This window comes from Cydia splendana, chromosome 7, assembly GCF_910591565.1.
Source record: "Cydia splendana chromosome 7, ilCydSple1.2, whole genome shotgun sequence".
In the NCBI taxonomy this organism is placed as follows: domain Eukaryota; kingdom Metazoa; phylum Arthropoda; class Insecta; order Lepidoptera; family Tortricidae; genus Cydia; species Cydia splendana.
Window position 1 is genome coordinate 14,099,457 of NC_085966.1, and position 19,088 is coordinate 14,118,544.

Here is a 19,088-nt window from a genome sequence, read left to right on the forward strand (position 1 = left end):
ACATCCTAACACGACGGAATGACCGATTCCCTCCAAACAAGAATGTTTTCTTTCTCGTGGATATTGTATTTTGAGTTTTTGGATTATATATGTAGGTAGCGTCGAGCAGCTTTATCCTATAACATTAATGCACCTCACTGTCTTTGAACCGGAAAATGTCACTTAAGGGGCCCACTGATTAACTAACAGTCCGCCGGACGGTATCGGCCTGTCAGTTAGAACAAAATTTTGACAGTTTCGAACAACTGACAGGCCGATACCGTCCGGCGGACTGTTAATCAGTGGGCCCCTTTACCTAAGGGTTTGCCGGCCGAGTGTGACATAGTAGAGTGAGCGTAGGCTATACGGATATCTACATATTTAGGCCGTTGAGTAATAAAAAAACCGGGCAAGTGCGAGTCGGACTCGCGCACGAAGGGTTCCGTACCATAATGCAAAAAAAAAACGAAAAAAAAAAGCAAAAAAAAAACGGTCACCCATCCAAGTACTGACCACTCCCGACGTTGCTTAACTTTGGTAAAAAATCACGTTTGTTGTATGGGAGCCCCATTTAATCCTTTATTTTATTCTGTTTTTAGTATTTGTTGTTATAGCGGCAACAGAAATACATCATCTGTGAAAATTTCAACTGTCTAGCTATCACGGTTCGTGAGATACAGCCTGGTGACAGACGGACGGACGGACGGACGGACGGACGGACGGACGGACGGACGGACAGCGAAGTCTTAGTAATAGGGTCCCGTTTTACCCTTTGGGTACGGAACCCTAAAAAGCGCGAGTCAGTCGTGTGGTTTTTTTTTAAATAAAAAAGCGCGATATTTAGCACAAAAATAAACAATAACCTAATAATTCCAAATACTGTGTGGCGTGTAGGTAATATGCGAAGCATACCTGGGGTCCTAGCCCAGATGACAATCGAAAACAAATCAAAACGCTATTTTGTCTCCATCGCACTAATATGGAAGAGAGACAATTGCGTTTCGTTTCGTTTTCTGCAAACGATTGTCATGTGCTGTGGTTTTTGCGGTTATTGTGGATTCTAGCGGTGTACTAAATTAGCTCAATAAAATGATTTTAAGCTCTATTAAGATACTTGTAGAGTCTGTGGGGAAAAAGAAGAGTCGTGGCAGAAACGGGAACTAACATTTTAAATTTTATATGGCAATCAAACCTTTGACACCTGTCTTGTAAAAAGTAAACAAACTTCTGTCATTGTATATTTTTATTAACAAAAACCGCAAGTTTTACGTATAAAATATGTTCAAAACACGATAAAACCGTACATAAAACCACAAGGAAAATTATATTTAAGTACATAATCGGTAAGTATATTGTTTGTTTGTTCTTTATTTGCTTCATAAGATACAAGCAAGTATCATGCAAAATTGTATACAATAAAAATAAACTTAGCCTAAATCATGCATAACATTCAAAATGAAATTCAGAATAACATAAATTGACAAAAGGCTGATAAATGTCCTAACTAACCTAAACATGTCATATTTAAAATTTAAAAACTATATAATTATATTTTATTAAATGACAAGAGCAGTAATTAGTCATATAATTTAGCAAAATATTCATCGAGACTGTAAAATGGTCTTGTAGCCAGATAACTTTTAAGCTTCTTTGAGAATACTCGCAGGTCTTCAGATTCTTTAATTTCATCTGGTAGATGGTTAAATACTTTAATTGCTATGTAGTTGATGCTTTTTTGGAACTGAACAAAATGCGACCGTGGTAGTGTTAAATAGTGATTCCGTCTTAACGAGTAACTTTGAGTTTGGTTTACCAATTTGTATGAGCTTTTATTTTTGTAAATATATCTAGCAACTTGGTAAATGTACATTCCAATTACGGTATTAATACCATGCTTAGTGAATAGAGGTCTATGTGTAGTAGGAAATTTTTTTTCTATAAATCTAATGCATTTTTTTTTGTATTAGTAGTATTTTGTTTACACTAGTACTATTTCCCCACACTTCAATAGCATATTTGATTAGGCTTTCTACGTAGGAAAAATAAATAATTTTAAGTGTATTTACATCAACGACTTTTGCCATAGTTTTTAATGAGTAACAGGCTTTTACAAGTTTTTTGGAGATGTAGTCTATGTGATTATGCCACTTCAGGTATGTATCTAACTCGATGCCCAGGAAACGAGTGGAATCTGTTTTATTTATGGGTAAATCCAAGATAATATCATCAGAGTTCACGGCTCGTCTGAAAATCATATAAAAACTTTTTTCATAATTTAACTTTAAACCATTTGCATCAAACCAATTACATATGTTATTCCAATTATGTTTTGTTAACTCCCGTAGTAAATTATATGACTGAGCTTTGAATAGTATACTAGTATCATCGGCATATAGGTATGGAGTTCCGCCTGATAAACTTTCTGGTAGATCGTTGACGAAAATAATGAATAAGAGTGGCCCAAGAACAGATCCCTGCGGAACTCCACATCTAATGACGCTATCGTTAGAATTTGTGATAATTTCATTTCCATTATCATCATTATGCCTAAGTTCAACATATTGACGACGATTACTCAAATATGAAGATAATAGCGAATGAACAGATCCCCGTATACCGTAGTATTCTAATTTGCGTAGTAATATTTCGTGGCCTACACAATCGAACGCCTTACTAAGGTCACAGAAGATACCAGCACACTTCATGCCATCATTAAGATTATCCATCACCTCAGAAACTAGCCCAGTAATTGCTAAACCTGTGTCCTTGTGTCTACGAAAGCCGAACTGATTAGCGGTTATATAGTTTCGTTCATTCATGTATTTTTCTATTCTTAGTGCTATACACTTCTCGAAGACTTTGCCTATGACAGATATTAAGGAGATGGGTCTGTAATTGTTCATGTCCATAACACTCCCCTTTTTGTGTATGGGTATTACTTTAGCGTGTTTGAGTATGTCAGGAAACACACCAGCTATAATATGCTGATTAAATATATGGCACAAGGATATGCACAGTATATCAATATTCCTCTTTAGAATGGCTGTATTTATGTCATCAGGTCCACACGCGTTACTATTTTTTAAGTTTTTAATAATAGCTATACTCTCATGTTCTAAAATTGGCGATAGGAACATTGACTTTTCATTGTCGACTTTTTTCTTTTGGAGATAAAAATTGTAGTCTATGCTAGGATGGAGTTTATTATCATTTCCGATATTCACAAAGAAGTTGTTAAACATATTACTTATAGTCTTAGGGTCAGTTACAGTGTCATTATTTATTTTTATTTTCCATTTCTTTTCCTTGTGTGTTTTTAATTTCCCAGTATTTTCTTTCACCATATCCCAAACGGCTTTAGATTTACATTTTGCGTTTCTAATTCTTGTTCTTGAGTAAATGATTTTTGCTGTCACAAGTGTTTTCTTAAGAGTGTTTTGATATAGCTTATAATATGCATGCAATTTATCATCATGCTTACGTCTTAGATTCAAGAGCATTCTTCTTTTATTTCTACAAGATTTTTTAATGCCTCGAGTTAACCATTTTTTGCTATTGTTGTATTTAAGAGTAATAATTTTAACTGGATAGAAAGTATTTATGAGTTTATTAATGATATTATAAAATTTTATTATTTGTTGGTCATGGTCACAGTTACAAAATACGTTCTACCAATCAATTAATTTAAGAGCATTTCTGAATTGCATATTAGCTGCCTCTGTGTACCATCTCTTTTTAACTGTCTTGATAGTTATTTTGTTAGATAAATTATGAACATTTAATGAAATAACTTGGACATCACGATCGGAAAATGAGCACGGGACTATCATAGTATTAGTATAATTGTTTATATCTGTAAATATATTATCTATAGTTGTTGCAGAGGTCTGGGTGGTTCTTGTTGGTCCCATAATAGTAGGCTTTAGGTTATGTTCTCGGACAGTTTGTAAAAACTCTTTAGAGTTCGAGGATGAGGTGTCTGCTATATTGATATTGAAGTCACCGCAGATTAGGATGTTATGTTTATTAAACTTCTGAAGAAAATAATCTATTTGTTTTATGAATAATTTAAAATTGGAGTGAGGACATCTATATACGACTATAACAAATATTTTTTGCCCGTCCAATTCCATACAAATTCCACACATTTCACAGCTCTTTTCTTTATAATAAGAGGTAATATCTAATGGAGTACAATGTTGAGTAATATCGTTTCTGACAAAGATAAAGAGTACCTCCACCTCTAGACAAAATGCGAGCTGTATCGACAGCCACACAATATCCCGGTAAATTAATAGCTTGAGATTCATTCGGTTCAAGCCAAGTTTCCGTAATTGCTATTACAGCTGGATTTTCTTGTAATTCGAATTCTAAAAATGCTTCTAAGCTGAGCAGTTTGTTTCTTAGTCTGTTAATATTAAGGTACATCACAGAAAATACATCTTCCAATGTTTCGTTAGTCAAGGACATGTCAGCATTCATAAAAAAGCCAGGCTATTATAAAACTTCTCATTAATTAACCTAAGTGTATCATTAATTGACATAGCCAATTTAAATTTTCCTCTAGGGTTTAATTTATATCCATCTTTATAGTCTCTATCAGTTAAGTTATCTCCTATACATGAAATAACTACGTTATTATATTTACATGGTAAGTTACGAAGTCCATTGTTAATATGATTGATAAATTGATTAAAATTATAATCGTTAATACAGTTTGGTATGGTGCACACAATAACATTACAATTTACAATAGTCTTAACAGCATCATCTATATAAGTAACTACTTCACTTGGTGTATGAGCATAGAAGTCACAGCCTCCTGTCATTATCACAACAGAGTCCTTTTTTGTAAAATGCATTGCTTTTTGTCCTATATTCATCAGTACTCTCTCGGTGGATCCGAGGTAAACCACGGCCGTGCATATATCGTAATCCTTCCTCCTTATCTTAGATAGTATAAAAGACAGTTCCGTGCCATGCAGGTCCGACACAATCAGAAGTTAAGGCTTCGTTTTCTTTTCTTGATCTTCTAAAGTGTTTCTTTCACATTGTACAGTATCGCTCGTGCATATACTGGGGCCTGGGTTAGCTTTCAGTTGGTCTTCTTCATTAGTGGTTTTGTTAGCTAGTGTATCTGCAATGTTTTGTATTTTCTTCTGCATCATTTTTAGCGAACGCTGCACTGGTAGAATACCATTACTCTTCTTCTTTAATAGATTGAAGTTGGATTTAAGTTTTTTGTAGTTATTTGTAATATTTCTTTGGTTAACTTTAAAATAAATTAATTTTCATAAATATGCAGGTCATTCATGATCTGACAAATAGTCTTGATACTTGCCATTTTATGCATATTTGTATGTAATTTTTTTTTCAGGATTATGTAATCCTACCTACCTACCTACCTATCTACGATAAAAGACCGCTAAGTAGGTGATATGCAAGAATTCGTGATCTACATGCCGGATTCAAGCACATCCAGTTCAGATGAAGATAGTTCTATGAGTGTCCCTGGTTGTTCTGAAGCTAGCTCAAACATAAGTGACATTGAATATTATAATTCAGACTTCGATTACTAAGAATAAGACTTTTTCTTATATAATATTTCTTTATTTGTAAGTTCGTTTACTAGGTTCTGTTAGTTACGAAATTATATTTCATATTTAGCAGTGACTTTTCGGCGAAGTAAAATATCGTGAGATAAGAGAACCGGACATATCCCAATAAGGCCTACCTACAAATGCACTATTTTTATTCATATTCATATTTATTATTAATAATGTACACATACATTACAAGTCAAGTTTACAATGGGTGAAATATATCCCGGATAGTAACATTACAGTTCTATTGCCCAATTTCTACCCGATGTACCTGATTTTGTATTAAAATAACTGTTGGACTGCACAGATTAGGCAGTACATAAATGAGACTCTATCTTGTTTGGTACTAAAATTACAGTTGTATTGGGCAGATTCTTAACTAGTTTTAGCAGTTTTGTCAATCGCACTGTCACGTTTTAGTATCTGAGACATAAAAACAAGAGTGTGTTTTAAAAAGAAAACGAGTGCCTGCGCTAAATCAGAGGATTGAGTCGACGAGCCGACACCACCACCAGGGTCCGTTTAGTAAGCCGTGGTAAAAAACCGGAACAAAAGGGATTCAAGTATCATGACCTTTAGTGTCGTACTATAATCACGTGACCAGTGTTGTCAGCATAGCAAAAACCATAAAATAGCACTGGCGCGCCCTCAAATCCCACGACTCTTCTCTTTCCGCACAGACTCTAATCCTGTGATTGACTTAATTATTGCATATGGTAAGACTACGGTTAGGTTAAAACGCCACCCGTGACGGACAGCGTGCCATGACCTCACGACAGGCGACTGCCACGTAACATACAAACATATATTATGGGCATTATGACACTAAACTCAACACTTATATAACTTTGCTTGAACCTGGACGCTGTCCGCGGCCGGTGACCATGGTACGAACATAACATTCGGACATCGTCGGTCGTGGGTGGCTCTCAAAGCCTCTGGTCAAGTAGACCGCAGCTTGAAAGATCTTGATTTTTGTAAATACAGTGTACGCATTCCGAGCTACACAGGTAAAGCCACATAACTCGGTACAGTCATGCGTCGTAATTACTAAAGAGACAATCACAATTAAGGCTGTGTCCATATTGCCAGTTTTAATTCCCGTAAAAGGCAGTTTAAAAAGGCAGATAATAACCTCCACCAGAGCACAACGGGTGCGGTCAGAACGGTGTAAAATGTGCTCTTTTATTGCTCTGTTTTAATTAAATTCTTCGCGTTCGCACTGATTCCTTTACTTTTTCATCTCTTTCTGGTTTAATCATCATTTTAAAATTTCCATTTTCATGCAGTTGCAATTTTTACGGCCATTAAAGCGGAATTTCGGAACATTTTAACTAATACATTTTTAAAATGCTGAATAATGCTAATTAATGCTGAAAGTGTTCGGCATATTAATTGTAATTTATTTTTTAAGACTTCGCAACTACTGTAATTGTATAAACAAATTACATTTGAAGCATCACATAATATTAGAAAAATGATTTCTATCAGATACAATCAGATAGCAAACATTTACCGCTAAGTTGCATCCTTTGATATTTTACATTCTTTTTATATTAGTTCGAAGTTATTCTAACTTTTATTAAACGCATCCTGAATATTTATTATCAGATCTAAGTCTTATTGGAAACAGACCACAATATACCTCACTCGTTCACAAATGTATTCAGTACTAACTAACTCCGTCTTAGATCAGTACCTCGTTTAGCAATTAGTTAATGGTGCTCTTCCTCGTATTTAAATAAATTACAAACTTTCCCTTACTTATCCCGTCTTCAGAAACACAAATATTGACATAATTAGTAAGAACAGAGCACGTTCCTTCACTACCTTCTTGTACTGAATTATAACTACGAAAATACCTCGCCTATTCCTTAACGCCTGTCTCCCACGATAAAATAAAACTTATTGTTACATGAGTCAAAGAGGTTTCTACTGCTTCCCTCGTGAATATAACAAGACTATTTAGTATCAGAAAAGATCTTTGAAGTGAACATTGTTGGACGGAGAACTAATAATCAAAAAATTGTTGAAAATTGAGTAAAAGTGAAATTTTAAGCACTTGGTCACAATGTCCTTGCAGATTAAAATATAATTTAGAGGTTCAGACGAAGAGAGTAGGTATAAGAATATTGATTTTTTCCACATCAACGGTGCTGCCCTCACAAGTGTTTTATACCTTGAATATTATAAAAACATTTTTAACTGTCTAAGAAGATCTAAAAGATCCAGACTTTTTGCTTTTCGAGGCTTAAAATTTTAAGCACCCACTATACCTGAGAGCACTTATCCCTTCTATAACTAAAGCGTCGGAGTAAAACGGCGAAAAATCATCAAAGTGAGTTACTAAAAGGGGAAGACGTGGCTTTAACCGATAGAAAAAAATGTATCTCGGTTCTTGTGTAAGTAACGACTTTCGATTTACTGAATACGAAAGCTTGGGAAGGGTTGCCGAGGGGAGGTATCACTCCGCATCGACTTGAGTGTATTCGTCCGCCAAATAAGGCGTAACTTACTCCGCGCCGAAATTTACGGCGTATGAAAATGAAAATCAGGTCCCGCCACTTTATTTGTGTAAAATTTCAATTTCACACTGCAATGCCCCGTGTCCTGAGTCGTAAATCAGCCCGTGAGCCGCTCCATTCACTTTTGAATATACGATTACGGGTTTTGAAAATATTATCCCAAGTTCCTGATGGCTAATTTACTGCTCCAAACAAATATTTCTAGTAGGTATCCTACAGCATTTATTGATTACATTTTGTCCTTAGACTACTTTATTTGTATTCGTAACAGTGACAAGTGTCTTAGACTAAATAAAATATTAATTGTGTTTAAATTAACAAATACAAACTTGTAAATATGTAATAATTATATTGAAGGCTTTAGAATGTAGGTGTAGGTACATAACTTCAGAGATCTTTCGCTATTTAACACATGAGTGCTCCATTATGCCCTATCCTGGTTTATTATTATTACTCTCCGGGAAATTACTTTCGATATAAAGTTTTCATAAATCGAATACTTACATAAACCAATATTAGCTCTTTATGAGTTCCAGAGGAATCATAAAGGATGTCCTACTTGCGATCTCCACACACGTAAACAAAATATGTAGGTACTCAATATATCACAAAATAGGTCACAAAAAATAAGTACATTTACACACGCAGATTTAGTTATAAATTTCTTTTTGAGTACAATTTTGTATTTATATCTAAAGTACGTAGGTAGATTAATAATATAGAAGCTTTTACAAACATTAACGCAGAGTCCCTTGATATGATAAATTTTTAATCTATTAACTTTTCTCATGTAACGTACATATTGCAGAAATATCGTGTTCGTTCAAAGTATATTTGGTATCTTTCGCCAATACGATATATCGATAATACGAGTATAGTAGGTCTGAACCTGTAAATCTGTGGTTGCAGTGCTTTTACCCATATAGAGATGGCGTGTGTCCAAATTCGTAATAAAATATGAAAGGTTTCCATTCTATTAAGAAATTCTTGCGATAAGTAGGTTAAATTTCAATTCGGCATAAAATTAAGTTCTGTGACGAATAGAAAAAGAAATAACGAGACTACCGTCTCTCGTGATCATCGCCACGAATTATGTGATTCGGGGTCTGAATATAAAACGAGCTGTGGAATAGCGTGACGCGAATTTGGACAAAATTACGGTTATCGACCAAATTGGCTTCCCGATGGACTCAGCTCGGTGCTTTTATTAAACTAATGCAAAATTTTCAATCCTCAAGTTAGAACACTAAAAAAAAAGCAAAAAAGAATTCTAACATAACATCGATGTAACACAATCTTATTTCTGTCTCGATCTTATGTCGAGTTACACTCGTATTTATCAAGCATTTATAGGCCAACTAAATAAAATATAAATATACAGTCATACACAGACGGTATACTTTAGTCACATAGTTTGGTTTTTCGTCGTTTACCTAGGAAAACTAAACAGGTAGTCGAAAACGTGATGCATTGAAAAGAAGAATATTTTTTTTTAAATTTAACTCAATTAGTAGGCCTAAATTCCAAACTTCAGCAAACATATTTTACTCTAACATAGTACATGTTTCGAGGCTTATTACACGACGCAAGAAAGAAACTGCTTTAGTGGTATAGACTACCTCCCACAAATCTCACATAATGAAGCGTTTAAGAAGATAGCAGTTGAAACTACTCTACCATATATACAAATATATGTAGGCGTTTTTAACTTGTAAAATACTACGTCACGAGCTGAGTCACTTTACATACAATTTTACGCAACAACAGTCGATGTCTACCCATTTTTGTTTTTATTTGTAATTTACACGAAAACAAAGGTAGGCATTTCACTAAAAGTTGTAACGTTTTAAAAACAAGTGGAAGCCTCTTCCAATAAAAGTAACTCATCGACTGCTAAACAAGGACCGGCCGCAGCGCTACGACGTCTCGGTTTGCAGGTATATTGCGAAAATGATTCGTTCAAACGAGAAGAGAATATGTCGTGATTAGTGTTGAATGGGAGAGTCGACTTTAAGTAGGTTTTACAAGTTACAAGCATCTGTGAAAATGCTCCAGGCAGAAAATGTAGACGCGTCTGAAACGACCGGTTGCACTCTCATAAAAGGGAGCATATCTGGTAACCGCGATTAGCCTCTATATGCTATATCTAGTAGGCGAGTGATCTATGAGTGATAAACATCATACGACATAGGGCTATGACTCGTACGATTAATAACCGTCAGCTTCCAAGCGATTTACAGAATGTGATAAACGACTGCACCTCACCCGCAGACGTTAAATGAGCTGACAACAATTTTTCAGCTCCGCTTACATTGGTATCAAGATGACGCAAGAGTCGCAAGACGATTACTTGTACTTGTGTACAGTGCATGATGTGATGTCTTTATGTCTGTCAGGGATGGCTTTCGCTTTAAAGTTTATTATATTTATTTTTTCATAGGTATTATAAGAAATACAGAGAGTTAATAAGCCTATTGATAATATGGGAAAATGCTTCATATCATATCAGAATATCTGACGCCTGGCCAAACGCTTTGATCGCTTTATTATAAAGAGTCTCTTATTTGTGTTTCTATTTGTAAGTTGCTAAGCTGGGCATTCAGATCGTCCCACCTTCTACAGGCCGATGAGTAAACTCGCTTACCTACCTGACGCATGGACGCTTGTATATTTATACAACGTGACACCTACGTGGTGTTGTTGGAATCAATAACAACGAAAACGCAAAAGTCTGACGGTCCCGTAGTAACTCGAGGTCAAATCAGCCAAACATGTATTCAGCAGACAATATTTTAGTTAGTCCAATAACAAAAGTCGTTCAGCACATATTCGCCTTGTCGAATAAAAACATTATTCGTTTTATTTGTCTAACCGTGTGCGCGCTAACCAGTTAGCAAGTACATTTTCAAACTGCATTATGAGAAATTCTTGTGCAAAGATAACCCGCTGGTCTCACTTGATGCGAGTGTGCATCTGAAAATCGTAGCTTGAACTAAAATAGGTGGGAAATTTCTGTGTATTTTGCTGCGTATTAGTTTATGTTAAACGCTGTTTGCCTTAATGTTATTCAATGGAAAACTTGAGCGCTTCCTCCGAGACTCGTTAGTTATATTTAATTTTACTGTAGCTCCTATGTTAAATATAACTTTATTCCTTATATACATATTCATGAATTAAATGAAGTATTTACTCTTTCTTTAAGAATTCATGATTTTTTTTTAAAGTTTATGATAATATTAGGACTAGATACTGCCTTTAGACCGCTTAGCATGACTTGCGTCGTCCGCTTGTCCATACTTGAAGTTGGATATGGAGACCCGAGCGACAACGCAAGAGCATGACTTAAGCGGTCAGCTTCTACTAATAGTACCCATTTTTTAATTCATTAAGCGCCACTTGCACCATCCCATTAACCCGGGGTTAACCGGTTAAACCGTTAACCTTGTGTCAAATTGTACTCGTAACCATGGTAACTCCAGGTTTAACCGGTTAACCCCGGATTAGTGAATTGTGTGCAAGTGGCCCTAAAAGAATATAAAACTAAATATTTAATGTACATAAATAAAGCTCAAAAGCCAATTTTGCGCAAAAAAGTCTCAGCAGCTCATAATTCTATCAGATGACATGGACAATACCCCTGGTCTCCTGTAAATATTGTTAGGTCGGGCTCGCGGAGCCGCGGGTAATCCCGGGGGCCCGGGCCCAGACGCCCGGAATCCCGGACGGGATTAGTCGCTCCCGGAACCGGCAGATAGCGCAGGGCTTAATGCGATATTAGCGAGTTAGCTACACCCTTACTATTACAATCACGGGCAATCATTATCATCCATTTCGCAAGCTTTGTTTTCTGACAATCGAGTGATTTGAGCGTGCTCGAGTGTAGATACGCCCAATATGTTTTGTATTCATCTGGAGTGTGAAGATTATTTGTATTGTAGTTGGTAAGACACAACTCACATATGATAGTGCTGGCATTAGCTCTGTATTAACCAGTTTAATTATGAAGTAAATAAAGTAACCAGAAGCATTTATTTACGATTGTTAATTTGCATTACTAATATTAGGTACTCATACTTGAGTCATACTCATACTCATATTTTATTGATAATATAAATTACAGGTATTTATATACATGTATATAAATAGAATAACAACATAAATAATAAACAGTTATAGACAATTAAGATATTTAAACTAAATTAAATGATAATCAGACATAGAGTTTTTGTGGCATAAACGAGTGTTTGAAAAATGAAACATCGATAAATTTGCTATCGATAGGCAAGTAACAGATTAATAAGGTTTACTCGGGTAATTCCGAATGTCGAAAACTGTCGGATAATTCCGAAAGAGACTTTTATTATGATGGAATTAAGGGTGATTTTCATTTGAATTTCGGAATTATCCGACATTCGGTAATACCCGAATACACCTTAATTAAAAGATGTAACTTCTACTTGCTGTAAATTACCGAAAAAAAAATACTCTACTCTCATGTATATAAGTATGTATTTATTTATATAAGTATGTATATCGTCGCCTAACACCCAGAGTATAAGCTTTGCTTAGTTTGGGGCTAGGTTGATCTGTGTAAGATGTCCCCTAATATCAAAGAAGATATCAAACGTGTTATATTTATCGTCGTCTAGTACCTGTACCACGAGCCTTATTGAGTTACTGCGGGGCTAGCTCGATCTGTGTATATTAGATATATCTACATGAAGGTATTGATTAAAATAATATAAGTATTATAACTGATTATATTTGCCTCATGAATGAAAATGCCTCATGGCATTAAGTCCGCCCTTTGTACTGTAAGGTTTTCTTTTGTGCAATAAAGGTTAAATAAATAAATATATTTGATGGATGGATCCTTTATTATATTGCCATACCTAAATGGATAGTCAAGTCTATCCGTTATCAAAGTAAAAGCTTCTAGAAGCGAAATATTTTATTTTATTCTCGTTTCAGAAGAATTCCTCGGTGGCAGGATTTAGTTAGTTTTATTACTTTATTTTATCCAAGCCACATTCTATTTTAAAATTGTTACCATGAAGAATTGTTAAGACCCTTACTTACCTTTTTCAAATAAGCTTTGATAGGATTAATGAAGAAAATTAAACATATTTTCTTATTGTAAAATTATTCTAATACCTACCCAACCCAATGGAGTGTATTTTTACTTCATTTTGAAGTCAAATAGTTAATTTCACCTCTAGCAACATCAACAAGAAGGAATAATATTTTCTTATCATTGAGGATCGTGGTTACACGGGGAGATGGGTATAATTCAATTTAGTTTCTGCAAGAGGGTGCAGCGGTGCGTCCGTTATCAGCCGCTCCATCGCGCCGGATGGATTGAAGGGATCCATTCAGGACTCCATCAGCCAGATACTTACATCAGCACCTCCCTAAACTAATATCAAACGTTTTTCCTTAGTAAATGAGTTTCTGATCAAATAGCCGACATGATGGGATGCATTGATTTCGTACATCGAATAAAAGAGGGTGTAGAGACACACCTGTGTCACGAGTGATGGAAAATTCCGTGAAACATCTTACTTAAACATGTCAACTTCATAAGATTTAGTGTTAAGCAATACCAAATAAAGACAGAAATGACATCGATCAAATTTAGGGTTTCTAGGTAATCCAAGCTGAGCTCAAAAAGCGTTTGTAGGTTTGTATAGACTACTTGATTGATGAAGCATTTAATGGACTTAGTTTGGACTTGTTTTATGAACATTATCAAACTGCACAACGGGACTTAATCGCGTATTTAAGTTTTAAGATTTACCTCCGACGTTTCGAGGACGGCGTTGTCCCCGTGGTCTCGGAGAAGACTGGCTCAAGTTGACATCAACATCTTCTAGCCGCGCGAGTTTTTCGAACTACCCGCACTTGGTCTTGTTTATCAGTTTGAACGTTTTGCGCACTAGGGATGTCACTCTGTCGACACACAACACTAACGATATTCGATTTATCGACTGTCGATATTCGTTTCCGCTTACATTTACTAATGACTGGATTCCATGTGGATGAGATCTTAAAACCCTCGTCCCGATTAAAATTGCAATGTTTTTTGATTTCAATGGCTTCCCGCACTTTTCTACTGTAGAAATGGCGATCCGTGGAGAGGATTTTAGGGTTATGCAGCTCAATCCAGTGGTTTGGTCCTGACTCCAGCAAATGCTCAGCCACCGCAGACTTGTTGACCTGACGATTTTTGACAGCTGCGATATGTTCCTTAACTCTTTCTGCTATGGTGCGCTTAGTTTCTCCGATATAGGAACTACCACAACTGCAATCTATTTTATAAACGCCAGGTGACTGGAACGGAATAACGTCCTTCGGTGACCTTAGGCTCCCTGCTACTTTGGATAAAGGTGTGTACACCGTCTTTATAGAGTACTTTCCAAGTACTGTGCCAACTTTATCCGTTACCCCTTTTACATACGGCAAAAATGCCGGCTGTCTGGAGACATCAGGACGTTTCCGCGTTGCCTTTCGTCTGGGTTGCCACTTTTTTACCTTGTACCCGTTCCTCCTTAGTACCTCCTGAATATGCGACATCTCACTCTCTAAATATTCAGGGTCACACAGATCATGTGCTCTGTTTACTAGCGAGGTAACCACCGATTGTAAGTGACGAGGATGGTGGTGAGAAAGGGCGTTCAAATACCTGTCAGTGTGTGTAGGTTTCCTATAAACAGTATGAGTTAGGGTTCCATCCACTCGACCAATCACTTTCACGTCCAAAAACGGCAAACTGCGCTGTGATTCCAATTCATACGTGAACTTCGTCTTCGGATGAATTGAATTTAGATATCGGAGTAGTTGCTCCACCTCCTGCTTCCCACCCTTCATAATACAGAAAACATCATCCACATAGCGCTTCCACAACTTCACCGCCCAAGGCTGCAAGTTTATACTGGCTTCGATATGCTCCATCCAGATATTTGCCAAAACCGGTGCTACAGGGCTACCCATGGCTACCCCATCAATCTGGAGGTAATGCTTTCCACAATACAAAAAGTAGCTTCCTTCCAAGCAGTTCCTCAGCAACACCATTACTGACTCCGATATACCCTCATCGCTCAGTTTCCTTCTGACTACCTCTAGACATTCTTTAACGGGAACATTGGTGAAGAGCGACTCAACGTCAAAGCTCACCATTACCTCATCTGGTTCCAGCGTTATTCCCTTGAGAATATCCATAAAGTGACGAGAGTCCTTCACAAAAGACGACGTACTACCCACAAGCGGCTGCAACACCGACGCAACATGCTTTGCAAGATCGTAAGTGGGAGAAGAGATTTGACTCACGATAGGCCGCAAAGGCACATTCCTTTTATGTACTTTTGGCAATCCGTACAGTTTAGGTGGCAGTACGATCTTGGGTTTGTACAACCGATCGAACACGTCTTCTTCGAACAACTCCCTGTTGTCTTTGATGACAGCCCTAATGCGACGAGAGACCCTAGCCGTAGGGTTGTACGAAACAGGCTTGTATACGAGACTGTCATTCAGTAAGTGCCGTATTTTGCTGTCATAATCCGTTGAGTCCCTCACTACAGTGGCGTTTCCCTTGTCAGCCTTAAGAACCAGGATGTCCTCATTTTCCTTTAGATCCCTAAGGGCTGATCGCTCCTCCGCAGTGGTATTACTCTTTGGAAGTTTGGCTTTCCTTAGAATAACGGCAACATCCTGTCTTAACTCTTCCGCGTCGCACGACGGCACCTTGTTACGCGCTATAGCCTCCTCAACACCACAGATCACAGTCTCATACGGAACCCTCTTAGGCGTCATTGCAAAATTTAAGCCTTTTTCCAGTACGCTAACAGTTGCATTATCCAGTGTAGCACTCGATAAATTCACAACTGTGGTGGTAGTTTTGTCCCCATGATGATCACTTGTACTCACGTTCCTCCCATATCGATAAAGCAGTCTGTCATATTTCTTATCATGCACATCACTACTAGACTTAGAAATACGATCCGCTTGTTCAAAGGTTATCCGATCGAGTAAATCAAAATCATCACACTCACACTGCACTTTGTTCAAGTCTGAATAATTGTTTCTTATTAGCAGTTTTAAAAGACGGATGCTAGCAGCCCTTAGAATATTTGCAGAAAACGGTATGTCCCTACGCGGTTTTATCCTAACACACGTAGGTAGTAAGTCCGAATCGCGACACTTAATTAAAAATGACAACGACGTTATTATTCGCACTCGTTTCCTATGCAAATATCCCAGACGTTTTATTTTATTTGCTAATTCCGGCCCGTACCGGTTTGCAAAACACTGATTTAAACTTTCACGATTATTAAACATTATCAAACTGCACAACGGGACTTAATCGCGTATTTAAGTTTTAAGATTTACCTCCGACGTTTCGAGGACGGCGTTGTCCCCGTGGTCTCGGAGAAGACTGGCTCAAGTTGACATCAACATCTTCTAGCCGCGCGAGTTTTTCGAACTACCCGCACTTGGTCTTGTTTATCAGTTTGAACGTTTTGCGCACTAGGGATGTCACTCTGTCGACACACAACACTAACGATATTCGATTTATCGACTGTCGATATTCGTTTCCGCTTACATTTACTAATGACTGGATTCCATGTGGATGAGATCTTAAAACCCTCGTCCCGATTAAAATTGCAATGTTTTTTGATTTCAATGGCTTCCCGCACTTTTCTACTGTAGAAATGGCGATCCGTGGAGAGGATTTTAGGGTTATGCAGCTCAATCCAGTGGTTTGGTCCTGACTCCAGCAAATGCTCAGCCACCGCAGACTTGTTGACCTGACGATTTTTGACAGCTGCGATATGTTCCTTAACTCTTTCTGCTATGGTGCGCTTAGTTTCTCCGATATAGGAACTACCACAACTGCAATCTATTTTATAAATACGCGATTAAGTCCCGTTGTGCAGTTTGATAATGTTTAATAATCGTGAAAGTTTAAATCAGTGTTTTGTTTTATGAAGCCGAGAAGAGACTATTTCAAGCTTTGCACCGAGGTTTGTCTTTTAAATCGAAATGTATATAAATTGTAGACGGAGAGAACACATCGTATTGCTGCACATTCAAAGACAAATATGGAGCTACATATTAGCCGTCGAACAGAGTTTATAGCCGGGAGTAAAATAGTGGATAGTGGTTTCAGCTCGAGAGTTCTCGTCTATTTGATACGCACGCAAAAACGAAAAGGTGGTTTTGTTATAGTTTTATTACCGTAAATCGGGTGAAAAGACACGATTTTCAACTTCAAGGACGATTTTCACCAAGGATTCAAAGGATAAAAGTAATAATTTTGACAACATTATTTGAGTCTTGGTTAGTTCTTCGATTTTGCATTTGTGAAATCAATTTCTAACCTGGTGGTGGTTATTCAGAGAAATACAAAGAAAACTACATGTTTCCTCCATATCCTTAAAACGGGGTCGATAGACACAAGAAAGGGGTGTGAATACACAACAAGTGAACAAATATTCAGTTTTGTCATAGACATTAAATATGGTTATTATAATGTTCTTACTCTATTGGTAAATAGTATCTGTTATACAGTTCATTGACAGAAAGAACATTTATTTTGTACTCACACAAATTGTATCACACAAAACCAACTATTATTTTCAATCGAATGTCATGAACATTTTGTGTGGGTATTCTAAGAAAATGTCAGGTAAATCACATTTTAAGTTTTGTCCCTATTCACCCCAGCCATCCCTTTCACCCCGGTTGACTGCTACTTAAAACTATGTATCTAATTCCAAAAGATACAGTATAGATAAATAGATTTCATAAAAGATTTAACAAAATATGTTATACCTACAAATATGACAACCCAATTAAAACCATTCAGTTTCCCAATTAAATGATTTATAAAAGAGGACAGATATGTCTATTTTCCCCACGCAACTCTAATATCCTACGCGTCCATTAGGCCCGTGTCCACGTTTTTTCGGGCTTTTATTTCACTTTACTGATTCCACACTTCACAGTCAGGGGAAAACATGTCACTTCGATCTGACAGTGAAAAACAACCCCCGTGTCATTTGTCAACGTCAGCCACTCAACGCGGGGCAAAACACAATTTCATAAAGACATCCGTGTTCTTGTTATGCCGTTCTTAGGCGTTTTTTACTGTGTCGCCGTCATCGAGCCTCGTCTCCGAGACGTCGAGAAATGAGCTTACAATTACAATGTTCAAATATCAAATTGTATTTACACTGCGCAAGGAGAGACGATTGTATGAGAGGCATAAATTATGTAATAACTGAAACCTGAAGCTCGATGTAACATAACGTAAGCATATATAGAAAAAAATAACAAAATATTTATAAGTATTTAAAAACTACGATGTAAATCATATGTTAAACCGGGACGAGTATTTAATATTTTGGTTAGTTAAAAAATGCAGTAAAATCGAATCGAAGGATTACTAAAAAACTGGACTAATTATGGCTGATTCATTATTTTATTAGCTGCCTCATAAGTTAAATACGAGTATTGAGACTAAATTAAATTACGCAACAAGTAATTGAAATTTCAGAGGTATACCGACTGATACAAATGGAGAACGGCTTAATATTCGAAATGTGCTTTCCATTTTTCGCTGACTAAGTGCTTGAGCTCAGTGGATAGGGAACATCATATTGGGTTTACACTGTAATAATATAATTGGTTTGTATATAAGAACATTTTTAATAACGGCCATTTTATTTTACGATTTTCAACAAAATTATTGCGTGACTAGGCATGAAACATGATTTATCAGGAGAGCTGGAAGTAAACTTAAGCAGTTGATGGTAATCCTTAGGCTAATGTTTCAGGCAGTATCCCTACTGTTATGACTTCAAAGGTAATAATGTAACTGCGTATGGTTACATTGGATCATGTATGGTTTTTAGATGACATATATTTAAGCTGCCAAAATACTAGAAGCAGTAACTACTATTCTGGCTAAGCATAACGTGTC

At 36.7% G+C, this 19,088-nt stretch overlaps 1 protein-coding gene across 1 annotated transcript in view; it reads right to left on the minus strand.

Moving 5' to 3' along the window:
* The window catches only part of LOC134792217 (large ribosomal subunit protein eL24), a 213,061-nt gene extending 199,764 nt beyond the window's left edge, over nucleotides 1-13,297 (minus strand). Inside the window, exon 1 of the mRNA XM_063763469.1 lies at nucleotides 13,291-13,297. Coding sequence (XP_063619539.1) covers nucleotides 13,291-13,295 — 5 coding nt within the window. The 5' untranslated portion in view covers nucleotides 13,296-13,297. The remainder of the gene's footprint in view (nucleotides 1-13,290) is intronic.
* Between the last annotated feature and the right edge of the window lie 5,791 nt (nucleotides 13,298-19,088).